This window comes from Lissotriton vulgaris, chromosome 11 (assembly GCF_964263255.1).
Source record: "Lissotriton vulgaris chromosome 11, aLisVul1.2, whole genome shotgun sequence".
Taxonomy (NCBI): domain Eukaryota; kingdom Metazoa; phylum Chordata; class Amphibia; order Caudata; family Salamandridae; genus Lissotriton; species Lissotriton vulgaris.
In genome coordinates, this window is record NC_141699.1 from 751,823,813 (window position 1) to 751,844,013 (window position 20,201).

At 46.9% G+C, this 20,201-nt stretch overlaps 1 protein-coding gene across 1 annotated transcript in view; it reads right to left on the reverse strand.

Annotated features, from left to right (window-relative positions):
• Nucleotides 1-20,201, reverse strand: part of ACSL3 (acyl-CoA synthetase long chain family member 3) — a 569,394-nt gene that overhangs the window by 25,011 nt on the left and 524,182 nt on the right. The window contains exon 14 of the mRNA XM_086943874.1: nt 11,642-11,799. Within this exon, the coding sequence (XP_086800000.1) occupies nt 11,642-11,799 (158 nt within the window). The remainder of the gene's footprint in view (nt 1-11,641; nt 11,800-20,201) is intronic.

The following is a 20,201-nucleotide window of genomic DNA, read 5'->3' on the forward strand; positions in this document are numbered from 1 at the left end:
GACCTTTGAATCACCAGGGACAGGTGTAGGCCTTGTCGCACATGCTAGATTATCATGTTAGCAGAGTCAAAATAAAAAAAAAAGACTGAATTTCAGCTTTATATGCTGTCAGGTCACGCAAGACAGGTGTAAACGCTGGGTTACAATGAAGAGGACATTCCTGTCTGGCATGTGTCCAGTATTGTGAATTACATACTCTCCTTGGACACTACTCAAATATGGGTAAAAGTGACAGCCACTAGGTCCAGGATCTTTTTCAAAACCTTTGGGACAGCCTTGTGGGCAAATGCCACTTACTGGTGAACTGGAAGTATGTTCTCTAATCCTTCAGGATGCTTTCAGAGGAAGAGGAGGACCCAGCCAGGGTCTTGGGTCAAAAGAAGTGCCTATCCGCAACAATTTCACTTCTGTATTGCCTCATTGCCTAATTCAAAGTAGGATCTATGAAGTTCTTCCCATCGAAGAAGAGGTTGATGACTTTCTAATGGGCCTCTACTTCAGTTCTGAAAACTATAGCTGCCGCTGCATAGCTATACTGGTGTTGATGGCCCCAGTAGCAGTGTGGATGATGTCTTTGGACATTAACAGTTTCTCATCCATCGTTTTCTTTCCCAGTTAAGCATTAACAGATTCTCTTCCTGGGAGCAAGGAGGCATAGCAGCTGAACTTGTGCCAGAGAAGGAGATTCTATGTCAGGACTGGAGGCGAGGATTATGCCTTCTTTCTCCACTTTATTGCTTAGCAGCGAAGACAACAACAAAGACTACACTTCCCATGAACCACAGGGAAAGTGTAGTTAAACAAGAAAATACATGGCAACAGCCAATAAGCAGTCCCAAATACAGTGTCCAATCAGGGCCCAGGGAGCCAAACATACTCCTTCAACAGTGTTCTCTCCTCCTCTTTCTTCGCTGCTATGCAGCCAGATAAGTACTCTTTAGTTCTCTTTACTGTGTAGTACTTTGTAGAATGTTCTTAGCATGTATTTAGCATACTGTCGTTTTACTTAATTGTCAATGTTGTGTATATGCTTTTATATGCTATTCTGCGATTGTAGCTCGCGTGGCGGAGCGTTTAGGCTCTTATTGTATGGCTATCGTCATCGCTATTTCTTGTATTTGTACTACGATGCTTGTACCCCGTGTGCGGCTTTGATTTGCGCGCAACGCTCATTTTGTGTTTTTCTTCGCACGTATCTAGAAATTACATCTCCCGCAGCGTCTGGGCTGCCCTGTGTGGGAGGGAGCTGCAGGGACAGTGCTTCCATCCCTACGCGGCTCCGTGCTGGCTTGTGCTCCGGTCCTCCCGCCATTAGAGGGCGTGGCAGGCTTGGCGTGGCAGGCGCGTCGTTTAGTCTCTTCAGGGAGATTCAAATGTAGCGCCAGCGCAACAGTGGAGCCTTCTGGTCTGCGGATTACGCCGTACATGGTCGTGAAGCGGCTGGGCTTTGATGTAAAATTAGCTTGCTGCTCCTTTTTTACTGCTACGTTCTGTTCCTAAGCCCAGTTTCTGAAGGGCAGGGCCAATACTCCACTTCGGTTGTTGAACGCCTCGTTCTGAGGTCAAGTATCATACCGCTGCTTGTGCAAGGGACACCTCCCAGACCAGTTCCCCTATATCAGGTGTGTTTTGTGTGATGCTCCTGTGCCAGCACCTGTCCCTCGGGTTAGACCCGGTTATTTGCGGGGTGCCGCATATATAAAAAATTTCAGGCTGCCACTCAGCCTTGTTAAGGCCTGTGTATACAGGCACATTGGGGGACCACAGTTTGTTAAAGCCTCACAACCTTTACCAATATGGATTACTATGAGGATTATCAAGAGGAGGAAGACCCCCCTCGCCGACATGCCCTGGGGCGGGAGGGGGAGGAGGGAGGTGGGGACCTTTTAGGAGGCGGAATATACTTCAATATATAGGGCAGTGGATCAGGCCATTTCCCCGCTTGAGGACAGTCTCTCCTGCCAAATTCAGCAAGGTTTTGCCCAGCTTCCACAGCAAATTGCCCCCTACCCCAGGCCCCACCCACCAGTGCTCCTCCAGACCCTGTGGGTTCCCTGCCACTTAAACGTTCCCGTGAGGCAGCGGTGGATAGCGATGCTTTTGAGCACCTCAGGCAGACTTTTCTTGCCAGTCGTCCCGCGCCTCTTCCCGGAGTGCCTCCCAGGTTCCCCCTCTTGCAGTCAACCGTCTCTCCCTGGTACCTCTCAGGATCCTCCGAGTACCTCAGACATGTTGGATCCAAATGACAGAATTCACCCAAGGTCCTCCCTGGATGGTAAGGTAGCTCATACGCCCAAGACAGATCCCCGTATGGGCACCTTCCTCCAGAAAATTATCAGGGACCCCAAGAAGGGCATAGACAGATCCTAGAGGGCCGGCCAGGATAATCTCCTGGACGCCCTTTGCCCGATCACAAAGATATTGGATATGGCAGAGGAAGCCAAAGAATCAGGTTCTATTATTTCGACCGAGGCCTTGCCATGGTGGGCTCAGCGTGTGGTGATTTTTATGGGCAATGCTAACTGTGCCCTATCTACCGAGCGCCGCAGGTCTCTCTTTATAAAGATTGACCCAAAGTTAGGGGATCTGGCTGATTCAGAGGCAGGTGCTGTTGCACAAGGTGGTCTTTTCGGCGAGCCCTTTGTGAATGAGCTCGGGAAATTTGTGAACACCTTCACCTCACTAGACCGCGCTCAGTTACGATCAAGAAGGTGTTTCCCTGTGTTTTTCGTGGGCCGGCAGAGGAAGGGGCCGCTCGGCCGGTCGCCAGCAACGCCAGACCAACCAGAGAGGCTCCGGACAGTATCAAGACCAGTCCCGGTTCGGGAATTTTTACCCCACACGAGGACAAAGGGGTAAAGGAAGAGGATACAGTGGAGGAGCTGCAACATCTAGTCCAGGTAAGTTCTCCCTTCTTCCCCACAAGACATAGGAGGGCGGTTGGCAGGGTGTTTTCAGGTTTGGTTAACCATTACACACGATGCCTGGGTCTGCAGACAGTCAGGGGTTTTCACATAGAGTTCGAAGGGACCCCAGTGCAGAAGTTTCCCCCTCGTCCCATTCAGTTCTCCATGCAGGACGCCCGCCTGGTAGACGAGGAGGTGTCTTCCTTTCTCAAGAAAGGCGCTATCAGCCTTACTTCTCGGCATCCCAGAGGTTTCTTAAGCAACATTTTTCTGGTCGACAAGATCGATGGCGGAAAGAGACCGGTAATAAATTTGAGCGACTTCAATCAATGGCTGGTATACCGCTATTTCAAGATGGAGGGGATCCACCTCCTCAGGGACGTGCTCCGGCCCCTCGACTGGATGGTTCGGTTGGACCTCAAGGATGCTTACCTTGTGGTTCTGATCGTCCCTCCTCACTGCAAGTTCCCTCAATTCATTTGGGGTTGTCACACTTTCAAATTCACGTCCCTTCCCTTCGGTCTTTCAGCGGCTCCATGGTGTTTCACCAAGGTACTCAAGCCGGTGGTGGAATTTCTGCGGCCCAGGGGGGTCAGGATGATTGTTTACCCTGACGATCATCTCCTGATGGCTTCTTGCCCCCAGCGCCTGTTACAGCATTTCCAAATGGCGGTGCCGCTTCTTCAAGACCTGGGGTTTGTAATCAGCGAGAAGAAATCTCTGTTACAGCCCACTCAGAACATTACATTCTTGGGGTTCATGATAGACTCCACGTCGTCCACGCTCAGTCTTCCGGGCAGGAAGGTGACTAAGATCCGTCACGAGTTGCGGCGGGTCCTCGCCAAGCAACATGTTTCCCTTCCACAGCTAGTTTGGGTGGTAGGCCTTTTATCCGCCTCCATCCAAGCCATCTTTCCGGGCCCACTCCACTACCGGGCCCTTCAACGCCTCAAAGGTTTTTTTGCTGTGCAAAGGGTATCCGTATTCTTACAAAGTTCCATTGTCCTTCGAGGCAAGGTCCGAAATTCAGTGGTGGTTGGACCACATGGAGGCTTGGAACGGAAGGGCAATTTTTGGTTCTGCTCCAGATATGGTCATAGAATCGGATGCCAGCAGGCTTGGTTGGGGTGCCAGATGCGGGGACCTTTCTACAGGATGGTTGTGATCTCCCGAAGAACAGAAGTTACAAATAAATTGTTTGGAACTTCTGGCGGGGTCCTTCGCAGTACGTTGTTGGATGATGGATTCAGTGCAGTCGTGTGTGTGTGCTCCTGAAAATGGACCACGTCTCGGCGGTCCGTTATGTGAATCATCTGAGGGAGACCAGAACGAAGGTCCCGTCGGCGAGTTTTTGGTAGTATTGCCTTGATCATCAGGTCTCCGTCACGGCGGAGTATCTTCCGGGCCGGAACAACCAGGAAGCCGACTTCCATTCACGCCATTTCAGGGATTCCAGTCTCTGGCGCCTGGACCTGTCGGTTTTTGTGAGACTGAACGTCCTTTGGGGTCCGTTCTCGGTGGACCTTTTTGCGTCCAGACTGGATCATCAGATCCCGCATTTTTTCAGCTGGCACCCAGATCCCTTGGCGGCAGCGACAGATGCGTTCCTCCAAAATTGTAACTCGGAACTTGGTTACGCATTTCCGCCTTTTGCAATGATCACGAGGGCGTCTGCCCAGGCTCGTTGGCAGTTGGCAGATCTGATCATGATCACTCCCCTCTGGAGTTCTCAAGTATGGTTTCCAGTTCTACTGGAACTTTCTTGGGATTTTCTAATCCTACTCCCCCAGTCTCAGACTCTTCCGTCCGGACTCGTGGGGTCTCCGCACCCTCTAGTATCCACGAATTCTCTGAGGTTAATGGCGTGGCGGATTTCAAGGGTAGATGGGAAACCCTTGGCCTTTCGCGAGAGGCTAAGAACTTTATCTCAAAGGCATGGACAGACAGTACTGTCAAAAGATAAAGATCCGCATGGGGCAGATGGACCCGTTGGTGTGTGCGATGGAAGTTTGATCCCTTGGTCGCGGATGTGGTCGACATTGTGAACTTTCTAGCCCAGCTCGCCTCGGAGGTCTTGGCCTATCGGTCTATTAACACCTTTAGGTCAGCAGTTTCTTCCGGGCACTTCCTGGTGGATGGAGCTCCAGTGGGGGCGCACCCCCTGGTTTGTCGGCTGTTGCGGGGCGTCCGCCTATCACTACTCCCGGAGCCTCGTTATTCCGCTCTCTGGGACGTCAAGCAAGTTCTTAACCTGTTTTTGTCGAGGCAATAGAATAGATACCTATCTAGAAAAGAGTTGTCAGCAAAACTAGCCATGCTTCTAGGTCTGATATCTTGTAGGCGAGTGTCAGATGTCCAGGCTTTGGACATTTCTAGCAGAATTTTTACCCCAGATGGAGTGACGTTCACCCTTCTCAGATGCTCAAAGTGACACTCTAAGTCTATTTCGTATCCACAATTTCCGGATTCCACAAAGCTTTGTGTGGTTAGTTGCCTCAAAGCGTATGAGGAGATGACTGAGGAGTATCGTCCTCCAGGTGAGAGACAGTTCCTTATTTCGTTGCGAAAGCCGTTTAAAGCAGTATCCTCACCCACTATAGCTAGGTGGGTTCACTGGCTGATGCAGGAAGCAGGCATCAGGCATCAGCCTAAGGCAGATTGGGGCTCACTCCGCAAGGGGTGCTATGGCTTCGAAGGCCTTCAGCCTAGGAGAGCGTTTAGAGGATATACTCAACGTGGCAGATTGGTCGTCAGACTCCACATTCAAACGTTATAATTTTAAACCTATCTTGAATGTGGCTCATTTGGTTGTGGGCAAGCTTTGAACAAGCATAATCCTCGCCTCCAGTTCTGACATAGAATGAAAAAATTCCTAGCTAACGTAATGGAAAGTTTCAATTCTATTAATGACTCGGAGGCGAGGATTATCCCGCCCTGGACTCCTGGAGGAGACCCCTTCCCGTATTGTAGTAAGTAATGGTGAATTTATATTGGTTTTGAGATATACAATAGAATTGGATTCATCCGGTATGTACATAAGTTCTTGTTGGAAAAGTTTTCTCTCAACAATTCCTCTGGTAAATGTGTTCCTCTTATCCTAAGGCTCGGACTCACACAAACAAAATTCCTGAAGAGCAGAAGGAGGCTGTCTATGCGCTCCGAAAGAGGAGGAGAGAACACTGTTGAAGGACTATGTTGTGCTCCCTGGGCCCTGATTGGACACTGTATTTGGGACTGCTGATTGGCTGTTGCCATGTATTTTCTTGTTTAACTACACTCTCCCTGTGGTTTATGGGAAGTGTAGTCTTTGTTGTTGTCTTCGCTGCCATGCAATAAAGTGGAGACAGAAGACATAATCCTCGCCTCAGAGTCCTTAATAGAATTGAAACTTTCTGTTACGTTAAATAGGTTACTTTTTCATTCCCGGTGGGCGTGTGGTACTAACTTGTTGCAGTGAGAGACCATCCAACTAGGAAATCTTCTTTCCATTCATCATCAAACACCTTGGGGACACTGGAGAATCTAAATAGACTCTGATGGCACAACTCTGATGGTCTTCTACTTATAGGTTGAGAAACCAGCAGTATGAAAAAGATTAAAAGGGCTGCAAAATAAAGGGTATGTCTTTTGATCATGCTGCTGTTAAAAAAATAAATATATATATATATATATCAGCTCCGTATTCCTAGTATTACCCAGCCGGGTTCAGGAAACAGCACTCACGAGCACAGCCGTGTGTTTAGCAGGGGAGTTTATTCAGAACAGACGCGTTTCGGGAGAACACTCCCTTCGTCGGTATTCACATCAGAGTGGCAGTATGCAGCACCATTATCTATGTTTGTCAAAACTGTTAAAACAAACAAGGGACTATACCACAAGCGCAACATTAAGCGCCATCTTTGAATGTGCAATCTAGACATATGCTGTATAGAATTGCTAACAAGTCAGTTACACCAGATATAAAGCCGTGTATCGGCACAGTTGTTATCTTAAAAATAAACCAATATAACAACTGTGCCGGTTAAGCGAGAGCCGGCAGTGAGCTATTAGCGGGGTTGTTAGTTGGATCCTGGGACCAAGTACCAACTTGAACTGCAATACAAATAAACATGTTCAATATGTCGGAGCAAAGAGATGCGGCTGGTGGCATCTTCAGGAACAAGAATCCAGACATTTCCAGACCGTCACCTATAAGAAATGTGACTACCCCCAATGCCTTGACATCCCAATTTTACAAATTGGAGAAACTTTATGAACGCGAACTCCGCAAGTGGTGGGAGGGAACCTCGCTGCAGGGCTACATCGAGGTACAGAGGGTACCTAGAGGATTGAGAATCTTCACTGTCCCTGCGTACGAAAACCCAGACCCCCTCTTGCTAGAAACTTGGGCTGCCCACATAGCCAATTCATGCAAAGGCATGTTGGAAATTTTAATCCAATTTGCATGGAGTGACCGTGATAAAGTTGTGAAAGAAATTGAAGAACTGGAGGGGCTAATCTCACAGAATACGGATAAAGAGGAACAAGAACTCCTTAGGGCTAATATGAAGAAAAGACTTCAGAAATATGAAACAAAAATTAAACAAAGAAAACAAGAAAAGTTTGACCGTGACGAGCGGGAATATGCGATGGGAAGGGTCCTGACGTTTTCAAAAAAATATGATCAGCCACGCAAGGAGGTCGCAAGGAAAAGCCAAATGCCTAAACCAACTGCGGAAACCAGAGTGGAGACGTCGGATTCCGATGTTAATGCCAGTGAACTATCTGGAGATGAAGCAACTGGCTTGGCGACCGCCCCTGAATTATCGGCTGATAAGACCCCTTTTCAACAGGAGTTCAAGGTCATCCAAGAGAGCTGGCTAAGAGACAGCAAGAACAAACCCCCAGAAGAGGGAGGCAAACCAGACGTGGGGGCTGGAAAGGGAAGAGGCAGAGGCAACAGCCAAACCAAAACAACCACGAGGGTAACCAGGAGCCAGAGGAGAGGAAGATGGTGAGGGCCTCTGAACAACTCACCATTGTAAATCTGTCCGAAAGGCAATTAACACCAGCTGAAGAGTCCGTATTAAAGCTAGGACTCACATTTTGTCCGAATAAAAATATGGAGTACACGCAGACGCGGATCGATCTGTATAAGTTTATTCGGAAGGTCAAGCTACACAAGTTTCATAAAACCAAACCTACGGTCAAAGAAGTCAAGCAATTGAGACAGAGTCGAAAGGATGCGGACCTCCTAACAGTTAATGATCTAACAGCCTGCGAAGTCCTACACAATTTGAGGCGAGAGGGCGACATGGAAACTAACACAGTGGACAATACATTCACTCAAAGATTGGTAAATGTCAACATTGATCAGGTTGCACCCAAGAGTGATTTCAAGTTGGCTTCTAAATTTGTCCCCCAGCTTGCAGTGGATCTGATTGATATCTTCTCTGATGCGGTCACCAGGGATCCGATGGCCATGAGAACAACACAAAATGTTCAGAAGATACAATTCAATACCACTAAGCAACAAAAATTAGCCATTAAATCGTTAATGGAGGACAAGACTATTGTGTGTAAACCCTCCGATAAGGGAGGCAACATTGTCATCATGTCGAGGCCTAAATATGTTGCAGAAGCCATGCTCCAACTACACGATGATTCTTGTTATGCCCCAATAAAGAAACAAGAATATCTAGCAAGAATCAACGATCTTCATGTCTTGCTTAAAAAGTGGTACGACAAACAGATGTTAGACTTGGAGGAATACCTATTTCTAAATACCACCAACCCTATCTTACCTTGTTTCTATCACCTACCCAAGGTTCATAAAGACATTAATGATCCCCCAGGGAGACCTATAATCTCCTCTATAGGAGGATTGACAGAGAATCTCTCAAAATTTCTAGATCATCACTTGTTTAGCTTTGTATTGTCTTTGAGATCATACATAAGAGACACCACGGACTTCATTGAAAAGGTGGAACTTCTGGATTGGCAACCATCTTATATACTAATCACCCTGGACATCACAAGTTTATATACTTGTATAGATCACACACAGGGCCTCCACGCAGTGGAATATTTTTTAAACAAAAGAGAACTGAAATAGGCAATGCATAATAAGATGTTATTGGAATTAATTGCATTCTGCTTGCATAACAATATCGTTCTCTTTCAGGATACTATGTATCGCCAATTGTCTGGTACGGCCATGGGCTCCTGCTTCCCGCCCAGCTATGCGAATTTATTCGTAGGCTGGTGGGAGGAGCAGGTAGTCTGGGCCCCCAGACTTGCCACATGGAACAACAAAGTGGTGGCATGGAGCAGATACATAGATCTGTTCCTAGTGTGGGATGGATCAATTGATGAAGCCAATCAGTACATTCAGATACTCAATGACAACGAGCATCACTTGAGATTCACTGGTGAAATCAACAGGGAAAAGGTCAATTATCTGGACCTAGAAGTGAATGCCAGTGATGGACGCATTTGCACACAACTTTACCGCAAACCTACTGCTGGAAACAGCGTTTTACACGCGTCCAGCGATCATCCCCGTAAATTGATCAATAATATTCCGTACGGGGAATTTTTGCGGTTGAAACGCAATTGCAGTCAGAATGAACATTTTGAAAAAGCAGCTAATGAATGTGTGGAGAGATTTGTAATGAGAGGGTATAATCCCCATCTTCTCCAAGAGACCCTTAGTAAGGTCAGGAAAATACCCCGCGCCAGTCTTTTTGTTAAGAAGTCAGGCCCCAATACAGAAGGAAGATTCCGCATGATAACGCCCTATGCTGCGGACTCCTTCAAATTACGATCAATCCTGTCCAAACATTGGCATATTTTAAAATCTGATCAAATCGTTGGGCCTGACATTCCCAGCGTACCTTTAATAACGTTCAGGAAGGCGAGATCCCTACGTGATCAAATAGTTCATAGCTATTTACAACCTATCCACAAACTAGGCACTTTGAAGGACACAAAAGGCTTTTTCCCTTGTGGAAAATGCAAAGCCTGTGCAGCAAGCAAAAGGACATTAATGTATGAGGTCCCTGGCTGTAAGGGTGGGAAGAAAATAAATAAATTTATGTCATGCCACACCGACTATGCAGTCTATTGCCTAGTATGCCTTTGCATGTTAAGGTACGTTGGAAGTACCATTAAACCCGTCAAATTAAGGATATTGGAACATATGCGGGCCATTGTAAACAAGGATTTTTCGTATCCAGTGGCCCATCATTTTTCCATTAAACATGACAGTGACAGAAATCTTTTAAGGTACTTTTGTCTGGACCAAGTAGGAGAGAATCCGAGAGGGGGCAATAGATTGCTCACACTTAGGAGACTTGAGTCCCGATATATTATAGATCTGGAGACTAAGGCGCCAAAAGGTTTGAATATGGGAGAAGAATTGGCCTCTCACTTGGGTTGAGAAGATGGATTACAGTATTATGTGAGTGCAACAAGTATAGTATGATGTTATGAAATGTATTATATTCTGGAGATTTTGTGATGGAAGATGCTACCTTAAGCGATATTTGCTTTGATGAATTGCTTTGGTTTTTGTTACACCTTCAGTGTGGCAGTCTATTGGGCTGCAATTGCCGATCCACGGCAAGATTTGCCAGACGTTCTCGCATCTATTTTGTGATTTTTGTCTGAGGTTTGAGATGTGTTGAACAACGAACTGTTGTCTTAGCCACAAAATGTTTTCGAATATATATAACGTGTGGTTTATTTTTAAGATAACAACTGTGCCGATACACGGCTTTATATCTGGTGTAACTGACTTGTTAGCAATTCTATACAGCATATGTCTAGATAGCACATTCGAAGATGGAGCTTAATGTCGCGCTTGTGGTATAGTCCCTTGTTTGTTTTTAACAGTTTTGACAAACATAGATAATGGTGCTGCATACTGCCACTCTGATGTGAATACCGACGAAGGGAGTGTTCTCCCGAAACGCGTCTGTTCTGAATAAACTCCCCTGCTAAACACACTGCTGTGCTTGTGAGTGCTGTTTCCTGAACCTGGCTGGGTAATACTAGGAATACAGAGCTGCCATATAACACCGTGGACACCATCGCGGTAAAAGCACCCGCTTGGAGAGTGACTCGTTTTCATGGTGTAAACTGGAGCGTATATATATATATATATATATATATATATATATATATATATATATATATATATATATATATATATATATATATATATATATATATGGATACTTTTAATCTAATTTGTATGCTTGGTCATTTCAATATGTAACGTAGATTCAAAAATATAGGCCAATGGCAGTACATCTGGGGCTGGTGTATTAAAGTCAAACTAACTTGAATACTGGGAAGATCTCTTCAGATCAATTCAGAAAATTAGCAAGTGATTTTGTATGGAAAATTCCCTCCCCGAAACACACTTGCCACTCTGTTACTATGCATATGGCTGGCGGATTGGGATTACATTTCTGAACTTCATTAAAGCTTGGAATTTGTTTAGTGAACTGGAGATGAACTGCAGCCTAAATATCGCTAACACTGTATTTAAAAAATAGTTGCAGACATGCCTCAATCTGAACATTCCATTTTGTGAATAAACTAATGGACTTTTTTTGTAAAATGACTCTTTGGGAAAAGAAGAACATTTTGTTAAAAACAAGAGTAACTTCCTGTCAGTGGTAAATCAAAAAGATTGACTTCACTATACTACATAAAAAATGGCAAAGGAATAAAAAATAAAAACGTACCTATTTTGGCACCATCAGCTATCATTTTTAGTACAATCTTTTCCATTTCGGGATTGTTACAGATTGCTTCAAATTTTCCCTGAATGCCATTCTTTTCAGCCAATTTTAGGAGCTCCTTCTGGTTAGGCACAATAAATCCAATGACGTATGACTGATCACTAAAACATGAACACATTAAAAGTAATGTTAAAGAGATCAAAGGAACACTGCTTTCTCCCAAATATATTATCATGTATTGCTCTTTCAAGGCAGACAAACGGTTGTATAACTGGTTCAGCAGACATTACCAAACCAAGCAGCCTATTTGACTTAATGAACAAGTTACTTACCTTCGGTAATCCTTTTTCTGGTGGATACCGTATCTGCCTGTGGATTCCTCAACTTGCGAATATCCCCTCCGCCAGCAGAATTCGGAAATTTGTGTAGCTCTCCACGCAGACGAGGACTACGTCGTAGAACCATGGCTCTGCTCGCGACCCCGCTGACGCCACTGGAGCCATAAAAGAGCCTTGTCGGTGTGATGACGTCAGTTCCGCCCTTTTTTACCGAGCCTTCGAGGCACACGGATGGCCCAACATAAATATGTACAGTATACATAGTACACAGAATACAACCAACACACACAGTGTAAAAACATTGCAGTAAAACACTTCCATTGAATGTAAAGTAGACAATATCAACATTGTAGGTATACAAGGGTGGACAACTGGGAGGCGGGTGGATCAGTGAGGAATCCAAAGGCAGAAACTGTATCCACCAGAAAAAGCGTTACCGAAGGTACGTAACTTGTTCTTCTGATGGATACATCTGCCAGTGGATTCCTCACCTTTTGAATAGAGTCCCACAGCAGTCCCCACTCCCGGAGGAGGGTGTCCACCCTTCTATACCAGAAAATCTTGGAGAACAGAACGCGCAAAGTGTCCGTTCCCCCTCACTTCGGAGTCTAAGCAGTAATGCTTCATGAGAGTGTGGAGGGAGGCCCAAGTTGACGCTCTACAAATGTCCTCTACAGGAACACCCCTAGGTAAGGCAGATGTAGAAGATTTTGCTCTAGTAGAATGAGCTCTTATACCTTCTGGAGGTTCCTTACCAGCCAAAGAGTAACAGATCTTGATGCACAAGATAATCCATCTGGAAAGGATGCGCTTGTGCACCGCTCTGCCTTTCTAGCAGCCAGCAAAGCCAACAAAGAGCTGGTCATCCACACAATAGTCTTTAGTCCTATTGAGGTAAAAACTCACCGCCCTCTTAGGATGCAGGCAGTGAAGCCGCTCCTCCTCCTTGGAAGGGTGAGGGAGAGGAGGGACGGTAGGAAGGGTAATGGACTGCCCCAGATGGAAGGGAGTTACCACCTTGGGCAGAAAAGCAGCCCTGGTCCTGCGTACCATTGTTTCAGCATGAATGGTCAAGAATGGGGGCTTCGAACTCAGAGCTTGAAGCGCACTTACCCTCCTTGCCGAGGTAATGGCAACAAGAAAAACAGTCTTTAAAGACAGTAGTCTCAAGGGACACTTGTGCATGGGCTCAAAGGGAGAACGCATCAAGTAGGTTAAGACAAGATTTAAGTCCCATTGAGGCACAATAAATGGAGTGGGTGGAAATGTGTTGGTAAGGCCCTTAATGAAACGTAACACAATAGGTGACCTAATCAAAGACGGCTGATCCGGCAAGCAAAGGAACGCCGACAAAGCCAGTAAATATCCTTTCACAGTAGCCACAGCTAAACCCTGCTGGGCCAGAGATAGAGCAAACTGAAGAATGTTGGATAACGCAGCCCTTAAAGGGTCAATAGACTTTTCCCCACACCAATGGACAAATTTGGACCACCTATAGGAATAGATAGACTTGGTGGAGAGACGTCTGGCGGACAAAATAACTTCCACCACGTAAGAAGGAAGAGAAAAATAATTCAGGTTGCCCCGTTCAATCTCCAGGAATGAAGGTGTAAGCTCTGGAGGTGGGGGTGTAGAACCTGCCCCTGCGACTGCGAGAGGCCTGCCCTGAGTGGGAGACAGAGCGGAGGGCACAAGGAGAGGTGGAGAAGATCTGTGTACCACACACTTCTTGGCCAATCCGGGGCGATCAATATGACTTGGGCCTCATCTTGGCGAATCTTCCTCTGAACCCGAGAAATCAAGGGTATGGGAGGAAACGCGTAAAGGAGTTGTGAGTCCAAACTCAACTGAAACGCGTCCCCCAAAGCTCCCCGCATCGGATACTGCAGAATGACAGGCAGTGAGCATTCTCATGAGTGGCAAACAGGTCCACCCGAAGAGTTCCCCACGTCCGAAAGACGTGACGAACCACCTCCTGATGAAGCCTCCACTCGTGGTCGGCTGAGAACTGCCGACTGAGACTGTCTACATGCACGTTTAGAACGCCGGCCAGATGATTTGCCATCAGACGAATCCGATGATCCTGAACCCAGGACCAGAGACGCAGAGCCTCTCTGCAGAGACAATGCGACCCTACTCCTCCCTGCTTGTTGACATACCACATTGCAGTAGTGTTGTCCGTTAGGACTTGAACCGACTGACCGCAAAGGGAAGGGAAGAAGGCCTTGAGCGCCAAACGTATCGCCCGTAACTCTAGAAGGTTGATGTGACGCAACCTTTTCCCTGGAGACCAAAGACCCTTGATCTCCAGGTCCCCCAGATGAGCACCTCACCCTAGAGTGGATGCATCAGTTATCGCTGTGGCCACCGATGGAGGCAGATGAAAGGGCTTTCCCGGAGACAGATTGCCTTCCACGCTCCACCAAGACAGATCCGCCGCAGCTTCCCACAGACTCCCTGAGATCTCCGTTGTCCTGATACCACTGCCTGCGGAGGCACCACTGGAGCACCCTCATGTGCCAGCGTGCATGGTTGAATACCAGAATGCAGGAAGCAAACAGACCAAGCTGGCGTAGGACCTTCAAGACTGGAACGACCGCTCCATTGTAAAACAAAGGAATAATTTCCTGAATGTCAAGAATCCTTTGAGGAGGGAATGCTCGACAGAGAGTAGTGTCCAGTACCGCCCCTATAAACAGGTTGCGCTGAAAGGGCACCAGGTGAGACTTGGGCACGTTTGTCGAAAACCCTAATTAGACAAAACAGCTGGGTTGTCACTTGGAGATGATGAAGCACCTTCTCTGGCGACTCTGCCTTGATCAGCCAGTCGTCCAGATAGGGGAAAACTGGAATCCCTGATCTCCTGAGATGGGCTGCCACCACTGCCATCACCTTGGTGAAGACTCGAGGTGCAGTAATAAGTCCAAATGGGAGAACCGCAAACTGATAATGTTGCGCCCCTACCGTAAAACGAAGATACTTCCTGTGCGACTTCATGATCGGGATATGAAAATACGCATCCTGCAAGTCGATCAACACTATCCAATCCTCCTGTTGCAGCGCTTTAAGAACCTGTGCAAGGGTGAGCATCTTAAACTTTTCCTGCTTCAAAAAAAGATTCAAGATCCTGAGATCCAGGATTGGACGTAACCTGCCATCCTTCTTGGGTATCAGGAAATACCGAGAGTAGCATACCTGACCCCTTTCCTGCTCCGGAACCACCTCTATCGCACCCTTTTTCAACAAAGTTAGGACTTCCTCCTGCAGGAGAAGAAGGTGGTCCTCAGAGCAAACCCCTTGGCAAAGGAGGGTCATTTGGAGGGAATTCGCAAAAGTGAAGAGCATACCCATTTTCCACAAGATTAAGAACCCAAAGGTCTGTAGTGACCGATTCCCAATCTTGTAGAAAATGAGTAAGCCGACCCCCTACAGGACCACATGTTCCAAAATGGGGGATCTAGGGCTGCTTTGCTGTGGTAATAGGAGGGGAGGTAAAGGAGGAGGAGGGCTGACGACCTCGTGGACGACCTCTATTCTTGACCCTGTAGGTTCTATACAAGGTGTCTTGATGCTGCTGTTGTTGCTGCTGCTGAGGTTGTTTGTAGGACCAAATGGATGATCACCCAAAACCTCTGTGCCTCCTAAACGATGAACCCCTAGGCAGAGTCTGAAGACCTAGAGATTTGGCCATTGCCTTACTATCCTTAAAGCTTTCTAGGGCTCCATCCGCTTTCTTGCGAAAGAGACCAGAGCCATCAAAAGGTAGATTCAAAAGTGTTGCCTGTACATCTGGGGAGAACTCTGAAGATTTAAACCAGGCACTTCTTCTTGTAGCCACAGAAGACCCCATGATCCTGGGGACAGAGCCCGCCGTATCCAAACCACTCTGAATCACCTGACGAGCAGCTGCTTGAGTGTCCTGTAACACCTCATTAAAAATGTTCCTGTCTTCTTCGGACAATTTAGGGGCAAGTTTTTTCGCCAAATCCATTAGGGCATTGATATAGCGACCCAAAAGACAGGTGGCATTAGTTGACTTAAGGGCCATGCTAGCCGAAGAAAACGCCTTCTTAGCTGACTGGTCGAGCTTCTTTGACTGCCAGCTGGAACCTGTGGAAAGGCACCAGAAAACATCTTTGAACGAGCAGCCTGGATCCCTAGACTCTCAGGAGAGGGATGGGATTATAAAAAGTCAGGATCCCCTGGAGCCACCCTGTATCTCCTGGCAATAGTCTTATTAACTGCTGGAGCCGAAAATGGTTTGCGCCAGACCTCCAAAACAGGCTCAGTGATGGACTCATCAAACGGTAGCAGAGGCTCTACAACAGAAGTAGGAGAGTGAAGAACTTCTGTCAGAATGTTAGATTTAAATTCAGCAGAAGGAATTTGAAGGTCCAAAAGTTCTGCTGCCTTTTTAATTACCGTACGGTAGGGGATCACATCCTTTGATGGAGATTCAGACACAGGCGAAAGCTCCCACTCAGGAGACATATCAAGGCCACTCCATAAAACAGTCAACAGAATCCTCAACCTCACCTTCCTCCATGCGAAATCTCTGCTCCTCCAAAACCCTCTGGGCTTCTCTCCTAGATCTTATTCTAGGCGCCGGTGGAGCCAAGAACAACTCCGCAGGACCTGGAGCCGGCGTCTTACACAGATCCGTCGGCACAGCCTGCGCCGATCGAGGTCGAGCTGAAAGCGCCGGAGAGGATGGAAACGGCGTCGACGTTCTCGGCGCCGGGAAATGCCAAGACGGCACCGCCAGAAGAAATGGCATAAACGGGGCCTGGGCATAAGCTTGGGGACCCCCCAGATTAAATGCTAATGGACCCATGGACCCAAAGGCACTCCAGAGGGATACATAGCTCTATGGAACACTCCATACATCGCATTTAGATAATGCGAAGGATCTTGACCCGGGCCAGGAAAAGGAGGATATGCCCCCGGGACAGACTCAGATACAGGTTTTACCGTGTTTGGGCCAGCTGGCGCCGACAGCGGATCCGATGGAGTCGCCTGTTCATCCGGCACAGGAACCTCTTCTATTGGAGCCGGAGAATGCTTCGAAGTCGGTGATGGAGCCGGCATTGGAGATCGAACTGTAGAAGCTGCAGGTGAAGCTGATCTCACCGGAGAAGCTGGATCCGATGGAGAAGGAGACACGAAGTCCTTACGGTGTCGATGGACTGGAGAAGTCAACTTCGGCGCCACCTCTCTATCAGAATGGCGCTTCGAAGAGTGCCTCTTCTTCTTTTTAAGCTTCTTGGCTCTTGAAGCATGCCCCAATGTCGATTTCGAGCCCGACCTCCACCTGGACCGTGACCTCGACCTCCTCCTTCCTCTTTTTTCTTTCCTCATTTTCACCATAAAGAGCTTCGCTTCTCTTTCCTTCAACACCTTCGGATTCATTTTCCTACAACAGGCACATCCCTCGACATCGTGGTCCGATGATAGACACCAAACGCAGTCTTCATGTGGATCCATAATGGACATGTCCTCCGCACTCCCTGCAGGGCTTGAACCCAGACTTCCTCGACGACATACTTGAAAGGAAACAAGACGAAGTGCAGGAATACAGAGGAACACAAAGTAGCAAGAGACACTACGGAGAGTCCTAGAAAAACCGTTAGCGTTGACGGCGCGGAAAAAAGGGAACCAACGTCATCACGTCGACGAGGCTCCTTTATGGCTCCAGTGACATCAGCGGGGTCGCTAGCGGAGCCATGGCTCTATGACGTCGACCTTGTCGGCGTGGAGAGCTACAAAAATTTCCGAATGCTGCTGGCGCTGGGGATATTCACAAGGTGAGGAATCCACTGGCAGATGTATCCATCAGAAAATGATTTATCAAAAGGCTACTTGATTCACCCTAGAATACAGAAAAAAGGCCAGACTAGCAATAATACTACATTTCAAATAAATGCAAGCTCTTAATAACAAATCTACAGAAGGAGACTTAAAACCAGCATTTACACTGAGTTTCTAAAACCGGAAAGAAATATAGCTCAAAACTCATGAACTCAGTACTTGGGGATGGCTGCATTTGCTTTTTGTCTATTTGAAAACTAAGAGAAAACAACCATATCCGCTACGCTGTCAGTACAGTCGAAGCTTTAAGACTGAAGTCTCATCTTGGTCTGAGCCAAAAATGTAGTACCCATGAACTACACTGACACACCATCCACCCTCTAGTGACAAATACAATAGTTTATACTATTCTGTTTTTATTTTACTTGCATAATTGTTGCTTTCCTTGCAAAAGGCATACTTATTCCACAGGCATTTGGCTCCTGTAAGGACAACGGTTGCTGTGCTAAATGTGTGCCGGTGCTCAGTGCTGCCTTTTAGAGGGTTCAGGGCTACTGTTGTTGGAAATCAGCAGTGACATCAGGTGCACAGAGAGGACCTTTCTCAGATAATTTAATAACTTGACGGACTTGTTCACACTGGCAGCAGGCTGAGGATTTGTTTTGCATGACACAAAGTGAGACATGCTATTTTCGATGAGGCAAAGACACTGGCAGTGTCACATGCAAAGCTCGACATGCACTGAAACCCAGACCCACATGCCATAGCCACAAGCAGAAGAGCTACAGCCCTGCCCCTGATTCCCACTGCTTGACTGGAATCATCAGCTGGAGTGGGCCAGGCAGGCGAGCATGCACTCCTCTGGCACCTCTTGATGGTGGCCAGAGACTGTCAGGCTTCGTGTCCACCTCGTAATCCTAGGCATGGCAGTCTGCAGAGGTACCTTGGCCAACTTTGACTGTCCTGCAGACAACTGTAAGCATGGTGATAGCAAGTAGCCTATCAAGAAGGGCACTCCAAGTGCACCCTCCCATTGGAATGAGTTGGTGACAACAGCACCATAGTCCCCACCTAACCTCCGGTGCCCGGCGGTGCACCTCATACAGCAGGGTAAGTGGGGAAGCCGCAGGGCAGCCCTAAGAGGTAAAGTAGGAGGTGGCAGGACCAAGGCAAGCACCAACCAGAAGGGATGTTCTCTGCTGGCTGTCACATTATTGAGGTCTGTGGCTCCTTGCTAGTAACTAGCTCAACCCACTAGTAATGGTGCAGTATTGAAGTGGGCTCTCAATGTGACTGCCAATGACAGAGCAAAGGCACAAGGAAATAAGCATTAGCCATGGACCAACATCTACATGTACAGGTGAACATAATGCCTGCAGAATGTTACATCTAAAAGTCTTTCGATTTGTGAATCTCCTACATTTTGCTGTTTATTTATGTATTTGGCTCTTCCTCTACTCCAATACATTCTTATATTTTATCTATGGGGCAAACACAATTTGATGATACTTTAACATTGTTAGTCATATCATTTCAGTGGATAACTAATAATTCTACTCGCTGCTACTCTGGTCACTGGGCTTCAAGATCAGTCTTCATGCTAAAAAATACTGGCCGTGGCTCCCCTTCACGTGGGTTCTGTAGCAGTCAGTCAGGGCTTTTACGCCAACCATACTTTGCATCCTGTAACTTGTCCTTTTAGATTTACCAATATAGGTAGGAGCTTAGAGCAGCAGAATGCAAATGGCACCTAACAAAAGAGTAAAAAACAGGATTTGCTGAAAGCGAGGGGAGTAAAAAACAAAGTGGGGCAAGCATAGAAATAACTTCTGGCAGAGTGGCTGCAAAGGGCTAATTGAGTCAAAAGAGAGAGAGGAATACATCCCTGAATGAAAAGAGGGTAGCACCGGTGAAAATAGATAATGTCAAATGTGGAAGAGGGCATAAGTGGGAAAGGGACATTCTTAGGGAACAGACTTCCAAATATAATTTATGCAGTGAAACTACACACGCCATCTGAGGAAATGTCCTCTAATGTTGCTCTTCATCCGTGTGGGCCAGTTGGCAGACCAAAATATACCCATTTGCAAACAATGCTACTGTACTCATCAATGGATGTCGGTTGTCCTCGATGGCAGTAGTGCCAGAGATAAGCTGCTTGTTTCTAGAGTTACTCTCTGTGTTACATCCAGTGCTGATTTGTGATAAAATCTCTAGAGGAAGCACAAACACAGACGGGCTACCTCTCAAAGCATTTGTTACTGAGAGACGGTATCCTTGGGAGTCTGCACAAACGAGGAGGGGATAGTTGTGTTCTAGAGTTGGCATTTGGAAGACTGGAAGGAAACTGTGCTTGCCTGGATTGCTGGCAAGGATTTGAGCTGGATGAATACATACATTTCGATTTTGGAGGTCAT